The sequence below is a fragment of the Onychomys torridus genome, chromosome 9, assembly GCF_903995425.1.
Source record: "Onychomys torridus chromosome 9, mOncTor1.1, whole genome shotgun sequence".
Lineage (NCBI taxonomy): Eukaryota > Metazoa > Chordata > Mammalia > Rodentia > Cricetidae > Onychomys > Onychomys torridus.
In genome coordinates this window covers 5,250,521-5,275,262 of record NC_050451.1, presented here as the reverse complement: position 1 = coordinate 5,275,262, position 24,742 = coordinate 5,250,521, and the positions used below count along the sequence as shown (strand labels likewise).

Sequence of the window (24,742 nt, the reverse complement as noted above, 5' to 3'; positions counted from 1 at the left end):
AGCATTCAGGAGGCAGAGGCAGGTGGATTTCTATGAGTTCAAGGCCAGCATGGTCTACAAAGATTGTTCCAGAACAGCCAGGGTTACAGAGAAACCCTGTCTTGACAACTCCCACTCCCCCAAAAAAAGAAAAGAAAAAGAAGCAAAAGTCAGCAACTTTTTTGTTTGTTTGTTCTTGGTTTTTTTTTGGTTTTATTTGGTTTTTTTGGTTTGGAGTTGTGTTGAGTGTGATGTATGTATGTATATGTGTGATTGTGTGTGTGTGTGTGTGTGTGTGTGTGTGTGTGTTGTCCTCTTTTTTTTTTTTTTCCCCAGAGCTGAGGACCGAACCCAGACCCTTGCACTTGCTAGGAAAGTACTCTACCACTGAGCTAAATCCCCAACTGGGTGTTGTCCTCTTTCACTTTCTACCTTATATCCTGGAAACAGTCACTTGCTGAACCAGGAGCTTGTCATCTGGTTATGCTGGCTAGTCACTGGGCTCTCAGGATCCACCAGTCTCCTCCTCCAGTGCTGGTGTTACAGGGTCATATGGCCATGCCCAACTTTTTTACGTGGATGCTGGAGATTTGACCTCAAGTTCTTGTGCTTTCACTCTTAAGCACTAGGCCCTTTAAAACGTAAATTTTTAAATTTTTGTTTCCAGGTGTTTTGTCTGCAAGTATGTCTATATACTACATTCATGCCTGGTTCCCATGGAAGCCAGAGGGTATCAGATCCACTGGAACTGTTGAGTCTTGAGCCACTATATGGGTGCTGGGAATCTAACCTAGATCCTCTGCAAAAGCAACCAATGCTCTTAACCAGTGAGCCATCTCTCCAGCCCCCTTAAACAGTAATTTTAAAAAAAAAAAAAAAAAAATCCCAGTACAATTTTATTTTATTGGTTTTTCAAGACAGGGTTTTTCCATGTAGTTTTGGTGCCTATCCTGGATCTCACTCTGTAGACCAGGTTGGCCTTGAACTCAGAGATCTGCCTGGCTCTGCCTCCCAAGTGCTGGGATTAAAAGCATGTGCCATCGACTCCTGGCACAATTTTAAAGATATACTAATTTGATATTTACATGCTGAGGAGTGATGGTAGGAAAATATTAAAATCTTTGCTTGGCATAATTAAACTGTTGTTTCTGAATGTCTTAGTTTGGGTTGCTATTGCTATGATGAAACACCACAACCAAAAGCAAGTTGGGGAGGAAAGGGTTTATGCTTCTACATCATAGCCCATCACTGAAGGAAGACAAGGCAGGAACAGATGATGCAGAGGCCATCGAGGGATGCTGCTTACTGGCTTGTTCAACCTGCTTGATGGCCCCACCCACAATGGAATGTGTGGTGGTTTCAATAGGTATGTCTCTCCCCCACCCCCACTCCCCAATAGACTCATATGTGTGAATGTTTGACCTGTAGGAAGTGGCACTATTAGGAGGTGTGGCCTTGTTGGAGGAAGTGTATCGCTGTAGGGGCAGGCTTAGGGGCAGGCTTTGAGGTCTTAAGCTATGCCCAGTGTGGAACACAGTCCACTTTTGCTGCCTGTGGATCAGGATGTAGAACTCTCAGCTCCTTCTCCAGCTCCACGTCTGCCTGCAAGCAGCCATGCTTCCCACCATGATGATAATGGACTAAACCTCTGAACTGTAAACCAACCCCAATTGAATGTTTGCCTTTATAAGAGTTGTCATAGTCATGGTGTCTCTTCACAGCAATAGAAACCCTAAGACAGCCTGGGCCCTCCCTCAGTCACTAAGAAAATCCCCTGCAGGCCTGCAGCCCAGTTTAGAGACATTTATTCAATTCAAGTCCCCTCCCCCACACACTCACACTCTAGCCTCTGTCAAATTGATATAAAATTAGCCCCATGCTGAGAACAGGAATCTATGGACAGTTTAAAAACAAAGCAGTTCAGTTGGCAGTATACAGTGGTCTTGGACCTAAGCTGAAGTGTTTGGTATTGGTGTATGCTGGGACAGCAAGCACTGGGCCAGGTGTATGTGTGTTCATAGCCCAGGCTGCAGTGACATCACACAGTGTGTCACAGGGAAGCATTGCCAGAATGGCCTTGGAACTGTTCTACCTTTGATTCTGAGTTAGCATTTGGTTGTTGACATTCTGAAAGGTTCCATTTGCAACCCTCGAATTTAGTTATATGACAGTGTATGGGGTCAGGGCCACAGTTTAAACAGCTGGGGCACAAAGACATTGTTGTCATTACTCATGGGGATTTTTTTTCTGGTGTTCATATTTGCCGTTTTCTTCCTTTAAATCATTTATGTACTTCTTTAACACCAATGTTACTAAACACTACTGTCCTCTGCTGAAGAACCTAGCATGGATTTCTGCCTGATTCCCACCCCACCCCCTCTCTTGTGTGTGTGTGTGTGTGTGCATCTGTAACTCCATTTCCAGGGGATTTAATGCTTTCGTCTGGCTTTCTCTGGTACCAGCCATTCATATGCTGCACATACATTCATAATATAAACATATAAAACATTCATAAATCTAAAAACAATTTTTTTGTTACTTTTGAGACAAGTTCTCACTATGTAGTCCGGCTGGCCTGGAATACACTGTAGATCAGTCTGGCCTCTGCTGGGATTAAAAAGCATGCACCACCATGGCTAGCTGAGATATTTAGTATTTTGTTGTCATATTAGAGATTGAACCCGGGCCCTCACATATGCTAGGCAGGTGCTCTACCATTGAGCTCATCCCTAATCCTTAAAAAAAAAAAAAAAAAGTTTAAACACCAAAAAAGACTCAGGTCCTCAAGCTGGGTAGTAAGTGCCTTTATCTGCTAAGCCATCTTGTCAGCCCTTTCTGCCTGATCGTGGATGCCCTCTATAATCAGCCAGTTGTTACCCTGAGAAGGGGAAGAGAAGGCCACCCACCCACCCCCATCTGCCCAGTGCAGTTTCTCCAGAAACACAGTTGATACCTGTTTGCTTCCGAGTTGGAATTTTAACTGTGAAGGGGCGCTGGAGTGTGTCCACTTCCCTCCTGGGAAGCAGTGGCTAGAGGAATGCAGAGGCCCGGCACTAATTTTATTGTGGACAATGGGGGAACACCCTAAATTGGTCTGATGACCTGTCTCCTGGGCACTGTCATACATGGCTTTTACATTATGACACAGAATTGAAGTTCTTTCCATATGTGCATAAAAATTGGCCTTGCAAGCCTTTCCCATATTTGCTTGCAGAACGTTGTTGGTGAGCCCTGGATTCTGGGTCTTGGAGTCCAAGGAGAAGGGCTCACCAGCAGGTACAACATGGCGACCACCTCCTGCCCCTTTGGCTGCAGCTCCAGACTCCTAGTCACGTATACGAAGGTTGCTAAACTGTCACGTGTGCTGTTCTCTCTCACACATCTCTACACGGACTACTCTGGGTTCCCTAAAATATGTGTTTGCTTTTTTCATGAACTTGGTTTGGGTTGATTTGTTTTTGGAGACAGGATCTCTCTATATAGCCCTGTCTGGTCTTGAACGCTCTGTGGCCCAGCCCAACAAGTTGCATTTAAAAGAAAAAAAAAAGGTTGTATTTCTTTTTCTTTATGTGCAGGAGTGTTTCATCTGTGTGTGTGTGCCTGCTGCCTGTGGAGGCCAGTAGAGGGTGGCATATCCCTAGGGAGGAAGGAAAGCAGAGAAGGTATGAGGACAGGGAGCTGAGCCTGACAGATAACAAGTAGCTAAATGTGGAAAAGAACTAGAAAGGCCCACATAGAATTTGGTGGTTTGGTTTTGTTTAAAGACAGGGACTCTTGGTTTTTGGTTGTTTGTTTTTGTTTTTGTTTGAGACAGAGCTTCCCTGTATAGTAATATCCTTGGCCGTTCTGGAACTTGCTCTGTAGACCAGTGTGGCCTCAAATTCACAGAGATCTGCCTGCCTCACTTTCTCCTGAGTGCCAGGATTAAAGGAGTGTGCCACCACTGCCCAACAAGACAGGAACTCTTGTTGCCTAGGCTAGCTTGAACTCTCTATAGCAAAGAATAGCCTTGAACTTAAGATCATCCTGCCTCAGCTTCCTCAGTGCTAGGATCATAGGCATGGGCTACCATACCTGGTTTGCATGGTGCTAGGGCTGGAACCCAGGGCCTCGGCACACTAAGCAGACGTTTTACTGACTTAGCTTCATCTCCAGCCCCCAAATTTCAGTGTTCACTGTCCTCTAGGAATCCCGCTTGATTGTGACCTTTGATTCTGTAAATCTGGAACAGACTTTGCCTGCATGTGCAGCCAACCCCAACCATATCTTGAAGAAGGGCAGTACTGCTGGGGATGGGCAATATTCACTGTGGTTCTGTCCAGTCAGAATAAGTCCCCCAGTCCTGGAGAGAGGAGGGGCTGACTCAGAGCTCAGTTGGGCTTGCTGGCTGACCTTCAGAGCCATCTGTTTTGGCTTGGGAGGAGCCCTTTCCCCTGCTAGTCAGTTGCTTTAGGCAGTCTTTCCTTTGGAGGCTCAAAAGTGGCTATTGCAAGTAAAAACACAACTGACGGGATAGCGGATTTTGTCTTTTTTTCCTTGAAATAGACTTGAAAAGGAGAAAGACTGCAAGAAATTGCCTGGGTCTCAGAGGAGGAGGAATTGTGGGGAGAGCCAAGAGAACCTGGAGTCTCAGTTCAGTCCCTAGCCTCCACCAAAAGCATCCCAAGCTGGCTTAGCCCAGGATGCTGCTCAGGGCCTCTTCCAGGAGATCCTTTCCCTCTACCCTAACCACTACCTCAGATTTGGTGGCTGGGCCTGGGGAAGACAGAATGAACTGGGAAGTGGGGGAAGGGATAGTGTGATGGGAAAGTTGACATGGGCATTCTGGCCCCATTCCTTCACTTTTTGAACCTCAGAGTAGGTTCCCCCATGTAAAAGGAAAATTTTCTGATATGTGGCTGAACAAACACCCAGGTACACAGGCCTCATTGTTAACACATTATTGTTTAACCTGTATGTAAAGAGCTACATAAAGCAAGATCTTAGTCCAGGGATATCACAGTAGACAACCTGTGTGACAAGCATCCAGCTGAACAAATGGTTGGTCAATATTCCAGAATCCCAAATGTTCCTTCTGGTCACTGATCACCTACCCTTCTGACTCCCTACACCTTAGGTTTAAAAATTCTCCCTAAAGGAATTTAAAGATGACTTGTAAAGTAGGCAAGTTGGGAAGTAAGTGTTTTTTTTTGTTTTTTTTTTTTTTGTTTTTTTAAGATTTATTTATTATGTATTACAGTATTCTGCCTGCATATATCCCTTCAGGCCAGAAGAGGGCACCAGATCTCATTGTAGATGGTTGTGAGCTACCATGTGGTTGCTGGGAATTGAACTTAGGACCTCTGGAAGAGCAGCCAGTGCTTTTAACCTCTGAGCCATCTCTCCAGCCCCAGGTTTGATTCTAGCACCCACACGATGGCTCCCAACCATCTGTAATGCCAGACCCAGGGGATCCTACCTCTTCTGGCCACTGCAGGAACCAGGCACGCATGTGGTACACAAACATACAAGCAAAACACCTATTCACATAAAACACATTTAAAAACTCAGATTTAAAAGGCAAATTCTAAGTAAGGAAACAATGAAGGGGGAAAGCTGGGTTCAAAAGTAAGATAAGCACACCAAAGGCCTTGCATTTCGGGAGATCTTGCAAACTAGACCAATTACAGATGTTGGGAAGCCAGCACTTTCTCCCTGGAGATAAAGCTGAGGCCTTTGCACCTGAGTCCCCATGCATTATGCCTCCATCCTTGTAGCACCTTCGACACTTTCACAATAATGAACACAAGAGCCACTGTCATTTCGGCTAGTGTCAATGAGGACGTAATCTCAAAGGACTAAGCAGATATCTGGTGTGGTGAAGGCAGCTGAAAGGAGATAGGAATACCTGAGGGCTGGTGATGGCCTGGCCATCTTGGCAATCCTCCGGCCACAGTGAGAGGGTGAGATGGCTTGATAGATAAAAAGGCTTGCCACACAAGCCCAACCACAAGTCTCATCTCCGGAACCCAAGTTAAAAGCCGGTGTGATGGTGCATATTTCTAATCCCAGCACTGTTAAATACAAGGAGAATCACCTGGGAACTCTCAGGCTGGCTATTTTGGAATAAACAGCTGGCAGAAACCAGAAGGATCCTGCCTCAGGGAGGTGGCAGGAGAAAAACCACCACCAAGAGTTTTCCTCTGACCTCCACATGTGCACTGTGGTACTCGGGACCATACACTCACATCGACACATGCAAACACATTTTTTTTGTTGTTTTGTTTTTTGAGACAGGGTTTCTCTGTGTAGCTTTGCGCCTTTCCTGGAACTCACTTGGTAGCCCAGGCTGGCCTCAAACTCAACAAAGATCCGCCTGCCTCTGCCTCCCAAGTGCTGGGATTAAAGGCGTGTGCCACCACCACCCAGCTCATCATTTTTTTGAAGTGAGGGTTTGATGTGAGCGGACAAGGTTTTTAAAGTTACACTTATTCATATGTATACATGTGGGTGGGTATGCATATGTAATGATGCACATGTGGAAGCAAGAGGACGAGTTTCTGGAATTGTTTCTCTCTACCAAGTGGGTCCTAGGAATTGAACTCAGGTCATCAGGCTTGGCAGTAAGCACCCTTATACTGAGCCATTTCTACTGTGAGAGGATCCTTCTGTATGCTGTGAATGTGTGTTGCTCTCATTGGTTGATAATAAAAATGGATTTGGCCTATAGCCAGGCAGAATAAGGCTGGATGGAAAAGCCAAATGGAGACACAAGGAGAAGAAGGGCAGAGTTGAGAGATTCAAGAGTCAGAAGGAGAACAAGTCAGACATACAAAATGGGATAGAGGTAAAAGCTACGAGCCTCAGGGCAGTACATTAACAGAAATGTAATGGATTACTAGAAATGGGTTAAGTTGTAAGAGCTAGTTGGTAATGAGCCTGAACCACCAGCTGAGCATTTGTAATTAATACAAGCCTCTGATTATTTGGAAGCAGCTGCAGGATGGGGCGGGACAAACAAAAGCCTCTGATTTCCCTGAAGAGCCAACCATACAGCATTGCCATTGCACATACAAAACAGCCCTAGGGACCTAGTGAACTCTTCCTAACACTACTACAGAAGGTGGTGTGGGGTGTGTGTGTGTGTGTGTGTGTGTGTGTGTGTGTGTGTGTGTACAGAACTAATAGAATTGGAGGTACAAGAGTAAAATACACCCCACAATATGTGCACATATAATTTATTCGTATGTACTACAGTTAAATGATTGCACACATTAGTATTAACAAAATGCTACGGAGTTTGAGTTTGACCATCCAGGAGCAAGTAGAGGACTTGACTCATGCAGTCATCCACGTTCCTGGACCTAGCTGTCACGTGTTCAAGACCGAAGTCTCTGGGGATGCCATCTGCGTCTTTACCTATACTATAGAGTATAAACTGTGAAATCCAGTCAAGTGCTAGGTATTTCTAATATTTTTAACCTTCTGCCTCCAACCTCCGACATGATTATGATGTCCAAATGTTCCAAACAGCTCAGAATCCAGCTCCTCTTCAAGAAGAGGAACAATCGTAAATATCTGGGATTGAGAACAGGCCACCACAAGGTGGCGATAGATGCTCAATGTTTATATTGACTCTTTTTTTTTTTGGAGATAATGTCTCATGTAGTCTTGGCCCTGGATTTGAACTTGAAGAGATTTTTCTGCCACTGTGGTGGGATTAAAGGTGTGTGCCATCACAACCAGCTTCTACTGCCATCTTAGTCACAGTTACACAGGGACCATTTTTATTGTCCTTGCACAGTAAGGAAAATATTGTTACAAATGTGTTTTCTAGGTCAACTTCAGCTGGTAAGATCAATTTGTGCTTCACTGAACAAAACAAAATGAAGATGCTCTTATCCAATATCCAGTCTACTTTTGTCTCCTGAATTCAGTTTACTTTCAACTAAATTCTCACATCTTAGGCAATATCTGGCATGTCTGTAAGGCTTCAAGGCACACTGGGAGAACATCAATGCATGAGGGACCTAATGGACAATCTGAAGCTTTTCCCTGTAGATAAATAATATATACTCCATGGACCTCTCTTATTCCTAAATAACGCTGCAGATGTACTTTATTGCTGCTCAGGATTAAGGCAAAACAAGGGCAGGGCTGTATCTTGGATATCAGTCTGCCTCACACATTAGTCATAGTATTCTTTTGTGTGAATCCAGGGCTCAAGCTCAGATCCTCAGGTTTGGTGGTAGATGCTGTTACCAGCGGGGCTCTCCCTGGCACCAGTATTCTTTGATAGTAGCTGGTTTCCTGTTCCACAGTTGCCACTCAAGGAAGAGGAAAATGAAGGAAAGTAAAGCAAAGTGGTGCTTTGAAGGGCCATGTTTTCTGTTAGGAAGAAAATATTTCCTATAAACTCTTTATGTTCTGTTTCTGAAACCAAATATTTTATTAGAAATAAAATTAGGTTTGGGTGATGATGGCACACACCTTTAATCCTAACACTCAGGAGGCAGAGGCAGGTGAATCTCTGAGTTCCAGGCCAGCCAGGTCTACAGAGCAGTTCCAGTACAGCCAAGGCTACACAGAGAAACTCTGTCTCAAAAACCCAAGGGAGGGGGGGAGAAAAGAAGAGGAGGAGGGGGAGAGGAGGAGGAGGAGGGGGAGAGAAGAAGAGGAGGAGGGGGAGAAAGAAGAAAACAAAGAAAAAGAAAATGCTGCCATAAGATCAGGCTATATGCAGATAAGCCTGTAGGAGATTTTCCCAATTAGTGCTTGATATAGGGGGCCTAGCCCAATTAGGTTAGCTTGGCTGGCCAGTGAGTCCCAGGGATCCTTCTGTCTCTATCTTCCCAGCAATGGGGCGACATGTACCTGCCCCACCTCTGGGATTGTTAGATAGGTTCTGGGAACGGAGCTTGGGCCCTCCTGTTTGCAGGGTGGGCATTTTACTGACGGAGCAATCTCCCAAGCTCTGTTCTTCATCTTTTGAGAACTGTCTGTTCATTTCACTTGCTCATTTAGTAACTGTTTTTGAGTTCTTATTATTTAATTGTGGGTTGTTTGGGTTTTTTTTTTTTTAGCTCTTTGTATATTTTTTATAAAAGATTTAATTTTTTTACTCTTTTTAAGTGTGTGTGTGTGTGTGTGTGTGTGTGTGTGTGTGTGTGTCCCTGCATGAGTGTAGGTGCCTGTGGAGGCCAAAGGTGTCAGATTCCCTGGAGCTGGAAGTTACAGGTGGTTGTGAGCCACCTGATATGGGTGCTGATAGGATTCAAATTTGTGTTCTCCAAAAGAGCAAGTGCTCTTCACTGCTGAGCAATCTCTCCAGACCTCTAGATGTCGGTCCTGTGTCAGGTGAGTAGCTAGCAAAAATTTTGTTTTATTCTGTGGGTTGCATCTTTATTTAATTAACTGTTACATTTGTGTGGTCCTATTTGAAAATATTGCATATTGGAGACTGGCCTGCTCTACAGTGAATTCCAAGTCAGCCAGGGCTACTTGGCATGACACTGTCTCAGAAAGAAAAGAAGTAGGAAAGAGTAGGGATGGGCTATGTTTGAGGCCAACTCTATATAGGAGTTCCAGAGCAGCCTGAGTCACATAGTGAGACTCTGTCATAACTCCTCCCCATCTCTAAAAAATTAAAAAGATGTCGACTTTAATAGGAGTGAGGTAGCAGAGGCACGCATGGTGACTCAGGCCTGGAATTCCAGTGCTTGCGAGGCTGAGGCAGGAGGTGGGGAGCTCTGGGCCAGAGTATCATTCACTGGAGAACCTGCCTCAAGAAAAGAAAAAGGACCATGTGCATCAGACTAGTCAGTGCCATTGGGAGGGCTGAGATATGGAAGACACTTTCCAAGTCAGCCAAGACATCTGAGGAGCTGAGCCTAGAACATTCCCACAGGGTGTTCACTTCATATGAGAGGATTTCCTCTGCAACATGGCAACATGCTTTCTCCCTTTACATGTGAGTGCCAACACCCAGCAAGGAGTCACCAAACCACTGGGAAAGGGGAAGGAAACACCAGGTATTTCAGGCCTTCCTGCAATGACAGCCCAAAACTGTCCAACATGAGAACCTCCACTAGGAAGGTGATGGGGAATAGCCATTGTATTTGCTGGGGCATTCCTGGCTTTAGTGTAATGCTCCTACATGGCAGAAGACACACACACACACACACACACACAGAGAGAGAGAGAGAGAGAGAGAGAGAGAGAGAGAGAGTTAGAGTTAGAGTTCTATTACCTGTCTAGTACAGGAAAATGAGTTTTCTTGGATTCCACCTCTGTTGGATTCCTCTCTAGTAGTCGGACTGGCAGACCACCACTAACTGATTGGATCTTTGTGCAAACTCAATAGCCTGCCCTGGGTAAATGTATCCCTCGAAGCTTGGTGTGTTCCTCTGGTAAAAGGTGCCTTTCTGCTGCTTAGGTCTTCTCAAGGTAGGATTGCTCAGTAGGCAGAGCCATGGTTGGGTTTCAGACCTCCACCTCCAGGCACCTTTGTGCAGTGGGAGAACCATACCTCTGAATGGGAAGGCTCAGACTGCAAGAACGGTTTGTTCTCTATCCCATATGCCCCTAATATCAGCAGTGCCAGAAAACACAGAACTCTTTCTTCACCACCGAATTAGATATTTTTGTCTAGAAATTGGACCTGCTGTGAATTTGAATGTGAAATCGGAAAGAAACATGGGTTTTTAATTTCCTTACAGGCTAAACACCTAAAAATAAATGACAGAATAACAAGACCGGTGGAGAAGAAACATTGGAGCCGAGGGTGAGGATATGGGTTTAGCCCTGTGATTCTGGGTCTTGGAGTCCAAGGAGAAGGGGCTCACCAGCAGGTACAACATGGCGACCACTCCTGCCCCTTTGGCTGCAGCTCCAGACTCCTAGTCACGTATACGAAGGTTGCTAAACTGTCACGTGTGCTGTTCTCTCTCACACATCTCTACACGGACTACTCTGGGTTCCCTAAAATATGTGTTTGCTTTTTTCATGAACTTGGTTTGGGTTGATTTGTTTTTGGAGACAGGATCTCTCTATATAGCCCTGTCTGGTCTTGAACGCTCTGTGGCCCAGCCCAACAAGTTGCATTTAAAAGAAAAAAAAAAGGTTGTATTTCTTTTTCTTTATGTGCAGGAGTGTTTCATCTGTGTGTGTGTGCCTGCTGCCTGTGGAGGCCAGTAGAGGGTGGCATATCCCTAGGGAGGAAGGAAAGCAGAGAAGGTATGAGGACAGGGAGCTGAGCCTGACAGATAACAAGTAGCTAAATGTGGAAAAGAACTAGAAAGGCCCACATAGAATTTGGTGGTTTGGTTTTGTTTAAAGACAGGGACTCTTGGTTTTTGGTTGTTTGTTTTTGTTTTTGTTTGAGACAGAGCTTCCCTGTATAGTAATATGGAACTTGCTCTGTAGACCAGTGTGGCCTCAAATTCACAGAGATCTGCCTGCCTCACTTTCTCCTGAGTGCCAGGATTAAAGGAGTGTGCCACCACTGCCCAACAAGACAGGAACTCTTGTTGCCTAGGCTAGCTTGAACTCTCTATAGCAAAGAATAGCCTTGAACTTAAGATCATCCTGCCTCAGCTTCCTCAGTGCTAGGATCATAGGCATGGGCTACCATACCTGGTTTGCATGGTGCTAGGGCTGGAACCCAGGGCCTCGGCACACTAAGCAGACGTTTTACTGACTTAGCTTCATCTCCAGCCCCCAAATTTCAGTGTTCACTGTCCTCTAGGAATCCCGCTTGATTGTGACCTTTGATTCTGTAAATCTGGAACAGACTTTGAGATTCTATATTTTTATCTAAGAATCTCCTACTTCCTCCTCCTTGTCCTCTTCCTCTACTTCTTCCTCCAAATATGGTCTTTCACAGCCAAACCTGGCCTCACACTCATTCTGTAGCCAAAGATAACCTTGTATTTCTGATCCTCCTGCCCCTGCCAGAGTGCTGGGATCACAGAGGTGACCATCGCATTCAATCTGTGTGGAGCTTGGGATCGAACCCGGGGCTTCATGCATGCTCGTCAAGCACATCAGCTGAGCTGCATCTGCAGTTCTAACTGCAGTTCTGCTGTACTGGGGACCCCACCTGGAGTAAACTAAGGCCCACTCTTAAACAGATCCCAAGCCAATCTTCCACTGACTAATTGCATGTGTATCCTCTAGGAAGCCCCCCTCCATGCCTGTGTCTACAGTGTATCTTTCCAGGAGCCTGGCTAGGAACCTCCCTCCTCACTGCCTGTGCCCAACTGTGACCACACCTCTGTCCCACTGTACTGCAGTCAGTGCCTAAAGTCAGTGCCCATGTCCTTGGCACTGGCACAGCACCTGGCAGCTTTAACAGAAATAAGAAAATAGTTTATCCTGGTCAGACGTGACTGGCCTTGGTCTAGGAGACTGGTTCTCAACCTTCCTAATGCTGCAACCCTTTAATACAGTTCCTCATGTTGTGGTGACCCCCAACCATAAAAGTATTTCATTGCTACTTCTTCATAACTGTAATAATTTTGCTAGTTATGAATCATAATGTAAATATGATATGTGGTATATCTGATATGTGACTCCCAAAGGGGTCATGACCTACAAGTTGAATACCACTTGCCTAGGAGCACAGATTCAAGTTAGTTTGAATGACAGGCTCCATCATGGAAGAAATGACATGAACCTCCAGAGTCACAGAACAAAACAAAGACATGTTATGAATCAATGTGTTTCCCAAATGCATCACCAGTTAGATGGGCTGCAGACATTTCTGCTCTAACTTTTAGATATTCTCTCTCTCTCTCTCTCTCTCTCTCTCTCTCTCTCTCTCTCTCTCTTTCTCTCTCTCTCTCTCCCCCCTTCCCTCCTGAAGTTGAACCCACCTATATTACATTATAGTATTCTTAACTAAAGGGTTGCTGTACAAGATTCCAAGAGTTAATCTGATGGTCACAATGACGTTAGGTGAGATCCAGAGGATGATAGTAATGAGTATTGGAAAAACCTAGCAGGGTCCAAGGTACCTCTTTAGCTTTGAGTCTGCTATATCACATCTCTCCACAGTCATGATGATCTCATAATCTCAGGATCAAACAGCCTTCAGGTACTCTGGGTGGATGTGGCCTCTTCAAAGAACTTGACTTTAAAGAACTCAGTAAAGGAGCTGTTGAGATAGCTTTGTGGCATAAATGAATGAAGGACAAACTAGGAATGGGAACTTGGTGGTGATACAGCATATTTTGACCAGGACTTATAGGCCAGGCCTCTGTTTATTCTCAGGGCTGCAATGATCCACTTGGCTCTGGTCCTGGACTGAACTGTATCCTCCTTAGATTCTTACCACACAGCCCTAACCCCATGCTGATTGTGTTTGGGGTAATTAAGAATAAGTGAAGTCAGAAGTCTGGAGGCCTAATCCAATAAGACTGGAGCCTTTAGAAGAAGAGGCGCCAGGATGCATGTGCACAGACAAAGGTCTGTATAAGGACTCAGTAAGAAAGTGGCTCTGGGCACATCAAGGAGCCAGGCCTCCGGAGAAAGCAAAGCTGCCTGATAGCAGGCCTGAAGTTTCTGGACCTAAGAAAACAGCCTTCTGCTGTTTCAGCACCCAGTCTGAGGTGTGGTGTGATGGCAGCCCTAGAGACTAGTGTGGGAAGGGACCAGGAACCTATAGTTTCTAGGCCTGCTATGTTTTCACACAAGTCTTTCTGCTCACAGAGACCTCCTTCAAAAATCAGCTCAGCTCCTATCCTCCACTCTCCTGAGGCCAGGAGTGGAGAACCTCCTCTGGGCTAGGGAGTTTTGCTGGGAAGCGAGAGAAAGGGGTACTCCAGTAATAATTCTCAGAGGGGCATGTCTGAGTTCCAAAACTTGGCTTTTGGGTAATGTGTTTTCTCCTGTCCACTTCTGCCTAATACATACATCTGGGGCTCCTCAGCCCTGTTTCCCACTGGTTCTTTGAAACAAGGCCTTGTGCAGACCAGGCTGACCTCCAACTCAGTGTGTATCTGAGGATGACCTTGAACTACTGATCCTCCTGTCTCCACTTCCCAAGTGCTAGGATTATAGGCGTGTACTGTGTGTGCATACATGTTCATGTCTGTATATGGGTATGTGCAAGTGAATGCAGTTGCCCTCAAAGGCTTAAAGCATCAGATCTCCCAGAGCTGAAGTGCCAAGCAGTTGTGAGCCATCCGACTTGGGTGCTGGGGAGGAGACTCTGGTACTATGCAATTGTAGGAAGGGTTCTTAATCAATGAGCCATCTCTCTAGCCATCATGCTTGGTTCCTTAATGAAATCGTTTTCCCCTATGAGTCATGGAGAAATGCCATGGGCATCACAAAAGTCATCTGACTACCAGGACTTGTGACATATGTCAGAGCAGCTGCCTGACCTGAAGAATTGTAGATGTGCAGAAGAAGACAGAGGGCAGCTCAGGAGCTTCTCTGAGCCTTAGTTTCTCCACAGATCTAACAATATCAGCTGAGCATAATGATCTCAACACTAAGTCAACTAAGACAGAAGGATGGTCACATCTGAGGCCACATAGTGAGTTTCAGGACAGCATGGGCTTCATTTCGAAACCTGTTTTTTCAAAAAGCCAAACAGCTGAGCAGTGGTGACACATGCCATTAATCTCAGCACTTGGGAGGCAGAGGCAGGTGGATGACCTTTTACGACCTCTGCATGGGTATGGTACATACAAACTCATGAGGTTACACATGTACACATAAATTTTTTAAAACAAGGTGGGCACAGTGCCCAGGACTTGGGAGGAAAACCACAAATTTGAGGCCAGTCTGGGCCACATAGAAAGACCCTGTCTCAAAAAACAAAAAGCAAAACAAAAAACCACCTCCTCAACCCCAACAAACCATTAACTCTGTGCTTGTCATGAATAGCCCATCTCTGCAGTTTTCTGAGGTTACCTTCCAGAAACTTTTCTTTTTCAGTGCTGGGATTCAAAGCCAAGGCCTTGTGCAGGCTGTGTGGACAATCTACCCCTGAGCTACATCCACAGTCCAATTTACTTCTTTTTCCTTATTTATTTGGGGAGGTGGGGCGGGGTAAGTTTTCCAGGCTGACTTTAAACTCACTATGTAGCCTAGGCAAGCAACTTGCGATCCCCTTTCTTCATCCCCCAGAAATGGGTAGAGGCCCATATCAACCAGGCCTCGATCATGCTGGAAGTTGAAACAGACAGCAGTTTGACTAGAACAGATTGAAAAGTAATGAGATTTGGTATTGAAAACATTGCAGGGGGAAATGGCTACTTCACTGGACTCCATATAATCTTTAAAATACAGAAAATTACCATGTTATTCATATTCCTGCTACCCAGGTGTGAGCCATGGCTGGCAGTGCTGGTGTCCCTGGGGGCTTATTGGAAAAGCAGTCTCAAGGCCCAGCCAGACCTGCCAAAGTAGATTCTGCATGTTGTCAAGCCCAGAAGTGATCCTGTGCGTGTTAATATTTGACAAGCTCTGGGCTGCACCAGTGATTATTTTCTTTTATTATTTATTTTTTAGACAAGGTTTCTCTGTGTAACATCCCTGGCTGTCCTGGAACTCACTCTGTAGACTAGGCTAGTCTCAAACTCACAAAGATCCACCTGCCTCTGCCTCCTGAGTGCTGGAATTAAAGGCGTGCGACACTACCGACTGGCACCAGTGATTCTTTTTGCTCGTTTTTAGGTTTTTTGAGACAGGATTTCTCTATGTAGCCCTGGCTTTCCTGGCATTTGCTCTGTAGACCAGACTGGGCTTGAACTCAGAGATCTGCCAACCCCTGCCTTCCGAGTGCTGGAATTAAAGAAGTGCACCACCACCACCTGGCTTGCACCAGTGATTTCTTAACTATAGCTATGTACTGGAATGTGGCTAGAGAGCTGGCTCAATGGTTAAGAACACTGGCTACTCTTCCAGAGGATCCAGGTTCAAAGCTCAGCACCCACATGGCAGCTCACAACTGTCTGTAACTCCAGTTCCAGAGGATCTGATGCCGTCTTATGTCACTGCATGCTTGTGGTACACAGGTATACATGCAGACAAAATACCATACACATAAAATAAAAATACATCTTAAAAAATTAAAATGTGGGTTCCACCCTCAGAGATTCTTATTATTGGTTGAGTGCATGGCCTAGGATCTTTGTTTTAAAATACTTCCTGAATAAGGGGCCACACTTGCAACCTCAGCAATCAGGAGACAGACAGACAGGAGGGTAGCTGCAAGTTCCAGTCCAGCCAGTGCTAAATAGTGGCATGCTGTCTTAAAAATACAATAAAATAACCCCTAGATGTTGGAGAATGAGAGATTAAAAGTGAGCCGTACCAAAATGAAGAAAGCGTTAAGAAGTGAAGTACAGCCAGGCAGTGGTGGCGTACGCCTTTAATCCCAGCACTTGGGAAGCAGAGGCAGGCAGATCTCAGTGAGTTCAAGGCCAGCCTGGCCTACAGAGTGAGTTTCAGGACAGCCAGGACCATTATACAGAGAAACCCTGTCTAAAAAAAAAAAAAAAAAAAGTAAAGTACGTGCCCATAATATCTGCACTTGGAATGCTGAGGCAGGGGGATAAGACATTTAAGGTTATCTCTAGCTACATAGTGGGGAGAAGGAGGAGGAGGAGGAGGAGGAGGAGGAGGAGGAGGAGGAGAAGAAGCAAAAGCTGACAGCAGCCAGGCAAGGTGGCACAGGCCTATAATCCTGCACTTGGGAGACTGGCCAGTGTCGGCTACATAGAAACTCTGAGACCAATCTAGACTATACTGCAAGACCCCCATCGACGTGGTTTTGGTGGGGGATGGGGTGGAAATAAAAAATGTATTACTACCAATTAAAAAAAAAAATCCCCACAGGGACTGTCAGCCAGTGTGTAAACCTGAGTTCCATCCCTAGAATGCACATGGTGGAGAGAACCTGCTCCTGGAAGTTGTCCTCTGACTTCCACATGTATGCCCCAGTGCACACCTCCTGTGCACAAAGAGATAAATGTAAATTTTGTTCTTAAAAAAAAAAAAAACTACTACTGATGAATCTCATGGTTAAAGATATAATCTAGAGGTTATTAAAAAGTAATACAATAAGAAAAGCCAAGCAGAGCGTATTCTGGAAACGCAAGTGATAGCGTGTGTGCTGATTTAATAACTACTTCTCTAAGAAAGAAAAACAAGTAGGCTTGACCTATGGCATTTGCCAGTTTCAGTGGTATAAACAGCCCATCAGAACCAGTTTTGAATTGGCAGCATGACCTCAGCCATTTCGAAAGGTTCTGGAGAGGCTAACAGTGGGCTCCCTTGCCTGGTGAGAGCCAGCTGCAGTCTACTTGCCCAGTTTGTCCATAAAGACCAACAGCAAATTGACTGCCTCAGGTGGGCCAGAGCCAAATTGTCTCCCTGACCCAACAATCCCTAACACAAGTGTTTATGATCAAGTCCGGCCCAGCCAGCCACTTTTCCCTCACAGTCCTGGCAGGACCAGCTTCAGTCCCGGCCCTATGCCATCACCTCTTCACTTTTCTGCAGGTACAGGGAGGGCAGCGAGAACCACACTACTTCCTTAGTTGGTGGATAGCCTACTACAGACAGCTTGGCCCTTCCTCAACCCCAAGAGGAACAGGAGAGCAAGGCAGGGTGGGTTTCCTGACTGCTGGTGTTCTTGGCCCGCATTCTTGTCTCCCATAGATCACCCACTCAGCCCTGCATTTCCTTACTTCCCCACCTTCACTGTGCCAGGCCCTCCTTCTGTGAGTCTCCCACATCTTTCCAGTAAGTTCCATTCTGTTTGGCTACCCACTGTCTAATATCATCGCTGCCAAATCATTCCCGAATACTACCAGTCCTTGTGCAAGGGAACTGAACCCAGGGCACAGGAATCCAAGCAAGTCATATCAAGGATAGATGATTACCAAATTCATTCTCGGGGCTGGGAATGGGATTCTGGGAATGTGAACTCAATAGCTCCTTCCAGGTTTACCCACTTTTTTTTTTTTTTTTTTGAGGATGCTGGAGATTGAATGTACATGGCCTTGCACATACCAGGCAAACATTGTACTGATGAGCTACACCCTAGATCTGTGCTTGGCAGCTCTCCCGAAGGTTTCAAAGTATCCACAGACCTTCTGGGAACAAACTGTTGTGCAAGCCACTGCGTGGGACCTAATGCTCTAGGAAAAGCTGTCTGTGAGCTTGGTCCTGCCTGAAACAGTGTTCTCACCTTTCAGGAGTACTGTCCCCCACATTAGGCAAGCTCTGTGAGAAGTTAGCAGAATGCTGCTGTGTGAGCTTGTTTATCCTCCACATACTCACCTAGTGTAATTAGTCAGCACCTGGCATGACCATTTCTTGCTGGGGAAAAGAGCAGTGAACCAGAGAAATGTGGGTGCCAGTAGCCCCATATTTCATCCAGAGAAGGAAATGAGCAAAGCGGTCCTGAACAAATGGAGGAATGGGTTGATGGGAGGCCGTTGTAAGAAACAAGACAGAAGAAGAGGACAGAGAGAAAGAGTTTCTTCAGCTCAGGAAGTCAGCCAAAGGCGTTCTGGGAAAATAACCCAGACAGAGGGAGAGCCAGCCATAAGAGGGAGAGCAAGTCAGCTTGCCAGTCAGAGGGAAGAGCAAAGACAAAGGCCCCATGGGGAGATGGGCATGGGGCTGCGGAGCCTAGAGGTCCAGTGTGGCGGCAGAAAGGTAGATGGGCTCAGGTCATCACACATGGGCACCAAGGAGTCTCTATGTTCGTGGTGGAAACTGAACAGGAAGTTTTAAGTGGGAGGGCCATCAGCTCTGACTGGGTTTAAGAAGTCTGCTGCGGTTATGGTGGGGAGAATGGACTATGACGGACCAACCGTGGAGGCAGGAGCCTGGCTGGCAGGTGACAGAGAGGCCAGAGACAGTGGCAACAGCCAGCCACCTGGTATGCAAGGCTGTGCTTAATCATGGGAACCATCCCCCAAAGCCTCCACTCAGAAGCTGTCACTACAACCCAGAAACACAGCATTTACTTGCCTGAAACAAACCCTATATATTTATTCTGAAACAGCAGTAATTGCAGGGCAATCTCTCTTCACGCCTTCCCTACTAACTGATGATCACCCCCAGGATTACCTACTATAATCTGTTCAGCCCACCAGCCCACCTGCTCTGACACCAAATTCAAACCATCTGCCACCCCTTTGTATATTACCAACTCAAAACTCTGTGCTCAGGGGCTAGGGATGTAGCTTTGTGGTGGAGTACTTGCCCAGCATGAATAACACCTTGGGTTCAGTTCCCTCAATGCAATGACATTAATTCATTCATTAAAATACATTTTAAATTAAACGTTTTAAAACAGGTGTAGTAATGCTTATCTGTAATTTCAGCATTTGAGAATTACAGGCAGGAGGATCAAGAGTTCATGACCAGGCTAGAGAGACGCTCAGTAGTTAAGAACACTTGTTGTGCCTGGCGGTGGTGGCGCACGCCTGTAATCCTAGCACTTGGGAGGCAGAAGCAGGTGGATCTCTGTGAGTTCGAGGACAGCCTGGTCTACAGAGCTAATCCAGGACAGGCTCCAAAAGCTACAGAGAAACCCTGTCTCAAAACAAACAAACAAACAAACAAACAAATAAAAAAATAAAAAACAACACGTGTTGCTCTTCCAGAGGACCCAGGTTCAGTTCCCAGCACCCAAGGGATTTGACACCCTCTTCTGGCTTCTGTGAGCACTGTACATGTGTGGTATACAAACATGCAGTCAAAACACTCAAACACAAAAAAATAAAAATCTTGTCAGGCATAGTGCTGCAAGCCTTTAATCCCTGCACTCAGGATGCAGAGGCAGATTGATCTCTGTGAATTAAGGACCAGTTCAGTCTACATAGAGAGTTCCAGAACAGCCAGGGGTACATAGAGAGACACTGCCTTAAAAAAAAAAAAAAAAAAATTGATGACCAGCCTCAGCTACATACTTGTAATTACAACACTCAGAAGGCTGAGGCAGGAGGGTGACTATGAGTTCAAGGTCAGCCTGAGCAACAGGAGACCCTGTACCAACAACAAAGCCACTACTGGTGGAAGGAGGAAGCGGACTCCACACTCGATTGTGGTTCGGCTGTAAAGAGGTGGATCAAGTGAGAAGCAATAATCAAACTAAACCAAAGAGAAGGACTTCCATATGCCAGGCCCTCCTTGCTCAAATCAGATGAAAAAGTACATCCTGCAGTGACAAAAAAAGTCACATGTCCTCTCTAGATGACAAGGCCTCCACCACAAAGAAGTTATGAAAACAGTCCTCATGGAAAAACCCAGAAAGCTGCTTCCCATCTCTAAATGAGTCATCCCAGAGAGCTTTGGAGAAGGGCTAAAAAAGGGTTTGGGTGTGATTATTTATCTGAGCTTGGCTGGGAGGCAGAGTCCTGCCAGAACTGTCTATTTATCATCCAGATGGCTGGCTGCGAGAGGTAGGAGGAGGGAACTCCCAGGACGGCCTGTCAAAGAGTGCCCTCACTGCAGGGTCAGCAAGGGGAGCCTCTAGGTCCCCGAGTCCAAACCTGGGGGCCTGTACCTACAGAATTATTGGCAGGCCAGAGGGTGGAACAAGCCACAGATGGAAAAGAGGATCTTTAGATGTATCCATTTCTTAAAAATTGTGCAAAACTACCAGGCAGTTTGATTTTGCCCGTAATCCTAGGACTCAGTGAGGCTGAGGCAGGAGGATTGCTTTGAGTTCAAAGCCAGCCTGGGATGCATTGTGAGCCCTTTGTCTTAAAATAAACAATAAGCAAACTGGACAAAGCTATTACTGATGGTGCAAGTCTGTACTCCTAGTACTCAGGGGGCTGAGGCAGCCTGAGATATACAGAGCGTTCAAGGCCAACCAGAGATACTTTGTCTCACAAAAAGAATAGAAAGAAGAAGGGGAGATGGCTGTTGCCAGATATGGTGGCATGTGCCTGTAATCCCAGCTACTCAGGAGATGGAAGCAGGAGGAGCCCAGTTTCATGCCAGTCTATGCAAATTAGCAAGATCTTGTCTCAAAATAAAATAAAAGGGGTGTGGGGCACTATGGGTGTGACTCAGCAGTAGAACTTTTGCCCCGTATGTGGGAAGCTTTAGGCTCAGTCCCTAGTACCAAACAAAGCACAACCCCTCAAAACTCATAGCCATAGTGCTGAGAAAGGTGATCCCAGCTACTAAGGATACAGGAGGATCACAAGTTCAACAACTGGCTACTTACATAGTGAGCTCAAGACCATGCAACTTAAGGGAGAACCTCTCCTAAAACAAAAAGTTAAAGAGGGGTGGGAATGAATAGGCGGGCATGGTGGTCCACGCCTTTAATCCCAGCACTTGGGAGGCAGAGGCAGGCAGATCTCTGAGTTTGAGGCAGGCCTTGGTTCAATCCCTTGTACTAAAATAACAACAAAAAATCTAATAAGAAAACCAACAACAATCAAACACAACAATAACATTCCTTTAATAACAAACATCAGTGTGTTATTACTACATGAAATTTTAAGATGAACACATCATTTTAGTGGGCTCAAAACTTGTTTACCAGGCTGGCAAAGACCCCAGGACCTTTGGTGGGATCTGCCAAGACCTATAGGATGGTCAACTCAAACGTGTCAGCTGAACTAGCTAGTTCCCTATCTCAACATTCATTGAACTCTGGCTTAGACCTTATAGTCTTCTACTGGATCCTATTTCAGATTAGTAAACTATGATTCACACAGTAGACTCTCATACAAGCTCATAGTAGCTATCATAATTCAGTGTATGACTGCTAGCACAGAGGCATGCGGAGGAGCCAGTGTGCTCAGAGGAGTGACTGATTCTCCTCATGCAAGAATGCTCTGCAAAGAAGTCTCAGCTGTGAGGAAAGGCCACAGCACACACAGGTTGGCTTGCTCTAGGCAGTCGAGGCAAGGTTGTGGTGCATGCTGGGAAGCCAGGAAATTGCTGAGACTGGAGCCTTCAAATCATAGGAGGCCCTGGTCAGAGGTCAGTTGCTGGGTTCAGGTTGTCATCCTGGAGGTGCTGGACTCCATACAGAGGACAGTGCTGGGCGGCCACCGGAAGGATTGGCAGCAAGCACAGCTAACCCTGTGCTTTGGAGTGTTAGTGAAGGTGGAGGGTGGCTTGTAGCAAGTTCAGATTTCCAAGGGCTGTCTGGATACCATCCAGTCATTTGGGCAACTCAGCTTGCCCTTGTCACTCTCCAGTACATTATAAAGTGTAATTACCCCAGAGGGTGGATTATATATTGCTACGCCATAATTTTGGGTAACGTTTCAATAATGCACCTTAATATAATCGATTTTCTTTAGGATTTCAGTGTGTTTAGGATTCAGGCACAGTGGCATGTGCCTGAGTGCCTGGTGCTTAAAAGGTACAGCCAAGAGAATCAGGAGTTGACCAACCTGGGCTACTCACAAGACCCTGTCTTAAAAAACAAAACCAATATATATGTATTATCTTTGAAAACACTCTGTATATTATAGAAGTCTTCACCTGATACCAAAGGAGTATCAGGTGAGACTTCAAAGAATAGACCCTTCAAACATTTGAAAACATCCTATAAACCATCTTCCTCTTCTCCAGACATGCTAACTTCCAAACCAAACTACTCCTGTGCTCAATGTGGTGTCCCGAATCTGGAACCAGGCTGGTTCTACTTATTCCAGCTCTGTGTTGTCAGTCAAATGTTAACCTCTAATAAATAGGTTTTCTGTAAAATCAAGCCATCCTCCTGGTATTGTTTCTAGAATTCCGTGAATGGAAGAAGCTTTAGCCTACTCCAGCTCCCTGTTTATGGGATAATTAGGGACACAATAACCTCAGGAGAGACTGTTTGAGAAGAGAGCTACTTCTTTTGTATCCCTCTCATGATAGGTTCTTTGGCTATTCCCAAGATACAGACCTGGAAAAAGTATTAATCAAATCCCTTTAAAGTCTATGCTCTTGCACAGGACCCAGGTTCAATTCCCAGCACCCATGTGGTGGCTCACAATTGTCTGTAACTCCAGTTTTAGGGGATCCAATGTCCTCTTCTAGCCTCTAACAGCACCAGACATACAAGTGGTGCACAGACACAGAGGCAGACATACCGCCCATACACATGCAAACTTAATTTAAAAATTAAGAGTATACTCACCTACAATTTTGATAGATGTCTTCATCAGGCTCCTCAAAAGTGAACCCTGATACAAAATATTTGGAGTGAATGCTCCATGATTATTCCTTCACTTAGAGTGGCTCAGCTTAGTGATGACAGGAAAGAATGTCTTTAGAAGTGTCCTTATTCACTCTCTCAGGGAGTATTGAATGAATTACACATGTAGTCAATACTTCATTACAAAATAAGCTTCCTGCTGGTGATTTGCCCCATTGCAGGCTATGTTTTGAGCACATTTAAGGTGGAACAGGCTGAGCGGTGGTATTGACAGGTCAGGGCTACTAAATGCATTGTTCATTTATATCTTTAATTTATGATTTTGCTTCATTAAAGGGTGAGTCTTGTGGCGCTCCTGCTAGCTGTGAACTCTTTTTTTTTTAAGCTGAGGATCGAACCCAGGGCCTTGCGCTTGCTAGGCAAATGCTCTACCACTGAGCTAAATCCCCAACCCAGCTGTGAACTCTTGAGCCGATTGCCTTCACCTCCCAAGTGCTAGGATTATAGGACTGTACTGTCACATGCCCAGCTAGGGTGATTTTAACTAAGATACAAGTCCTTTCTAAACTAGAGTGTCTGCATCCTGGAAATGACCTAAGGAATCAGGAAGTGAGATAAGGATAAGAACCGCCAAGAAAGGCACTAGAGAGCTCAAATCACACACCTGGGCGGGAGTGGCAGCTGGGCTACCATCTTGTAGGTAGCTCACACTGGAGTGAGGAGACGCTGCCTTACCCACCAGCTCATAGCCCTTGGCTGTTGAGAGCGGCCTCAGGAATATTACATCCCAGAAGCCCTGGCCTCAGAGAGAAAGGCAGTGAGTGAGTGGAGAATTGTGTTTCAGTGTCGCAGGTGACCCTGGGTGGAGTACTTACAAGCGCCACTTCCCTGGGAAGGGCTGAGTTAATACAGTGTCCAGGATGAGCATGAAATGATTATAAATGGATGAAAGAGACATAAATAAGACAGTCTAGCTTTGACTTTGATTTTAAAATGTGACTGACAGATATTTGACCCTAGCCAGGATCTGTCTACGTTTCCTGCTTTCCACCCTCATTTATCAAAGCCTGTGATTTTCCTAGGTGCTTACTTTAGCAGCGTCTGTGTGGTTTCATCTTTAAGGGTGTAATCAGAAATTCCACCCGCCCACTCTTCTAGCCCATGTGTTATTACTGGGAAACTTCAGCGCTTTGAGGGTGAGCAGTGAGAAGATTGTTATCGCTTTGGTACCTGCTCATTAGTGACAAAACTGAGTTCCTGGGGTGTTTTTCTTTGGTCAGTGACATCTATTATTCAAATACATGCCATGACTTGTAATTCAGAATCTTAGGATTGGAGTTCTTGGGTTCATCTATCGATTTCCCTGTGAGGTAAAGCCATGAGAGATGCATCTTGTTTAATAAATGAATGCCTGTCAAGGTGTTAAATTCCATAAAAAGCAGTTGCAATCTGTTCAGTTTCCAGGTGACTGAGTGGATGCCAGAGAGGCAACTTATCACCGTTATTTTAAAAATCACTCCATGGCAAAGGAAAGCGAATACAGAATATCAAATTTGATGCACACTGAAAACCACTGAAAGCTTTAGAGGCATGAACAGAAGGTCATAATGAGGAGAGGGGGATCTCTTTGCCAGC

General features: G+C 45.5%; 1 protein-coding gene across 2 annotated transcripts in view; it reads left to right on the top strand.

Moving 5' to 3' along the window:
• The window catches only part of Mettl6 (methyltransferase like 6), a 63,385-nt gene that overhangs the window by 18,345 nt on the left and 20,298 nt on the right, over positions 1-24,742 (top strand). The window contains exon 6 of one of the 2 annotated variants that reach the window (XM_036198778.1): positions 10,677-11,053. The exons of the other annotated variant lie outside the window; for it this stretch is intronic. Within the exon in view, the coding sequence (XP_036054671.1) occupies positions 10,677-10,681 (5 nt within the window). The 3' untranslated portion in view covers positions 10,682-11,053. Of the gene's footprint in view, positions 1-10,676; positions 11,054-24,742 lie in introns of those variants that run through there. 2 annotated transcript variants of the gene reach the window in all.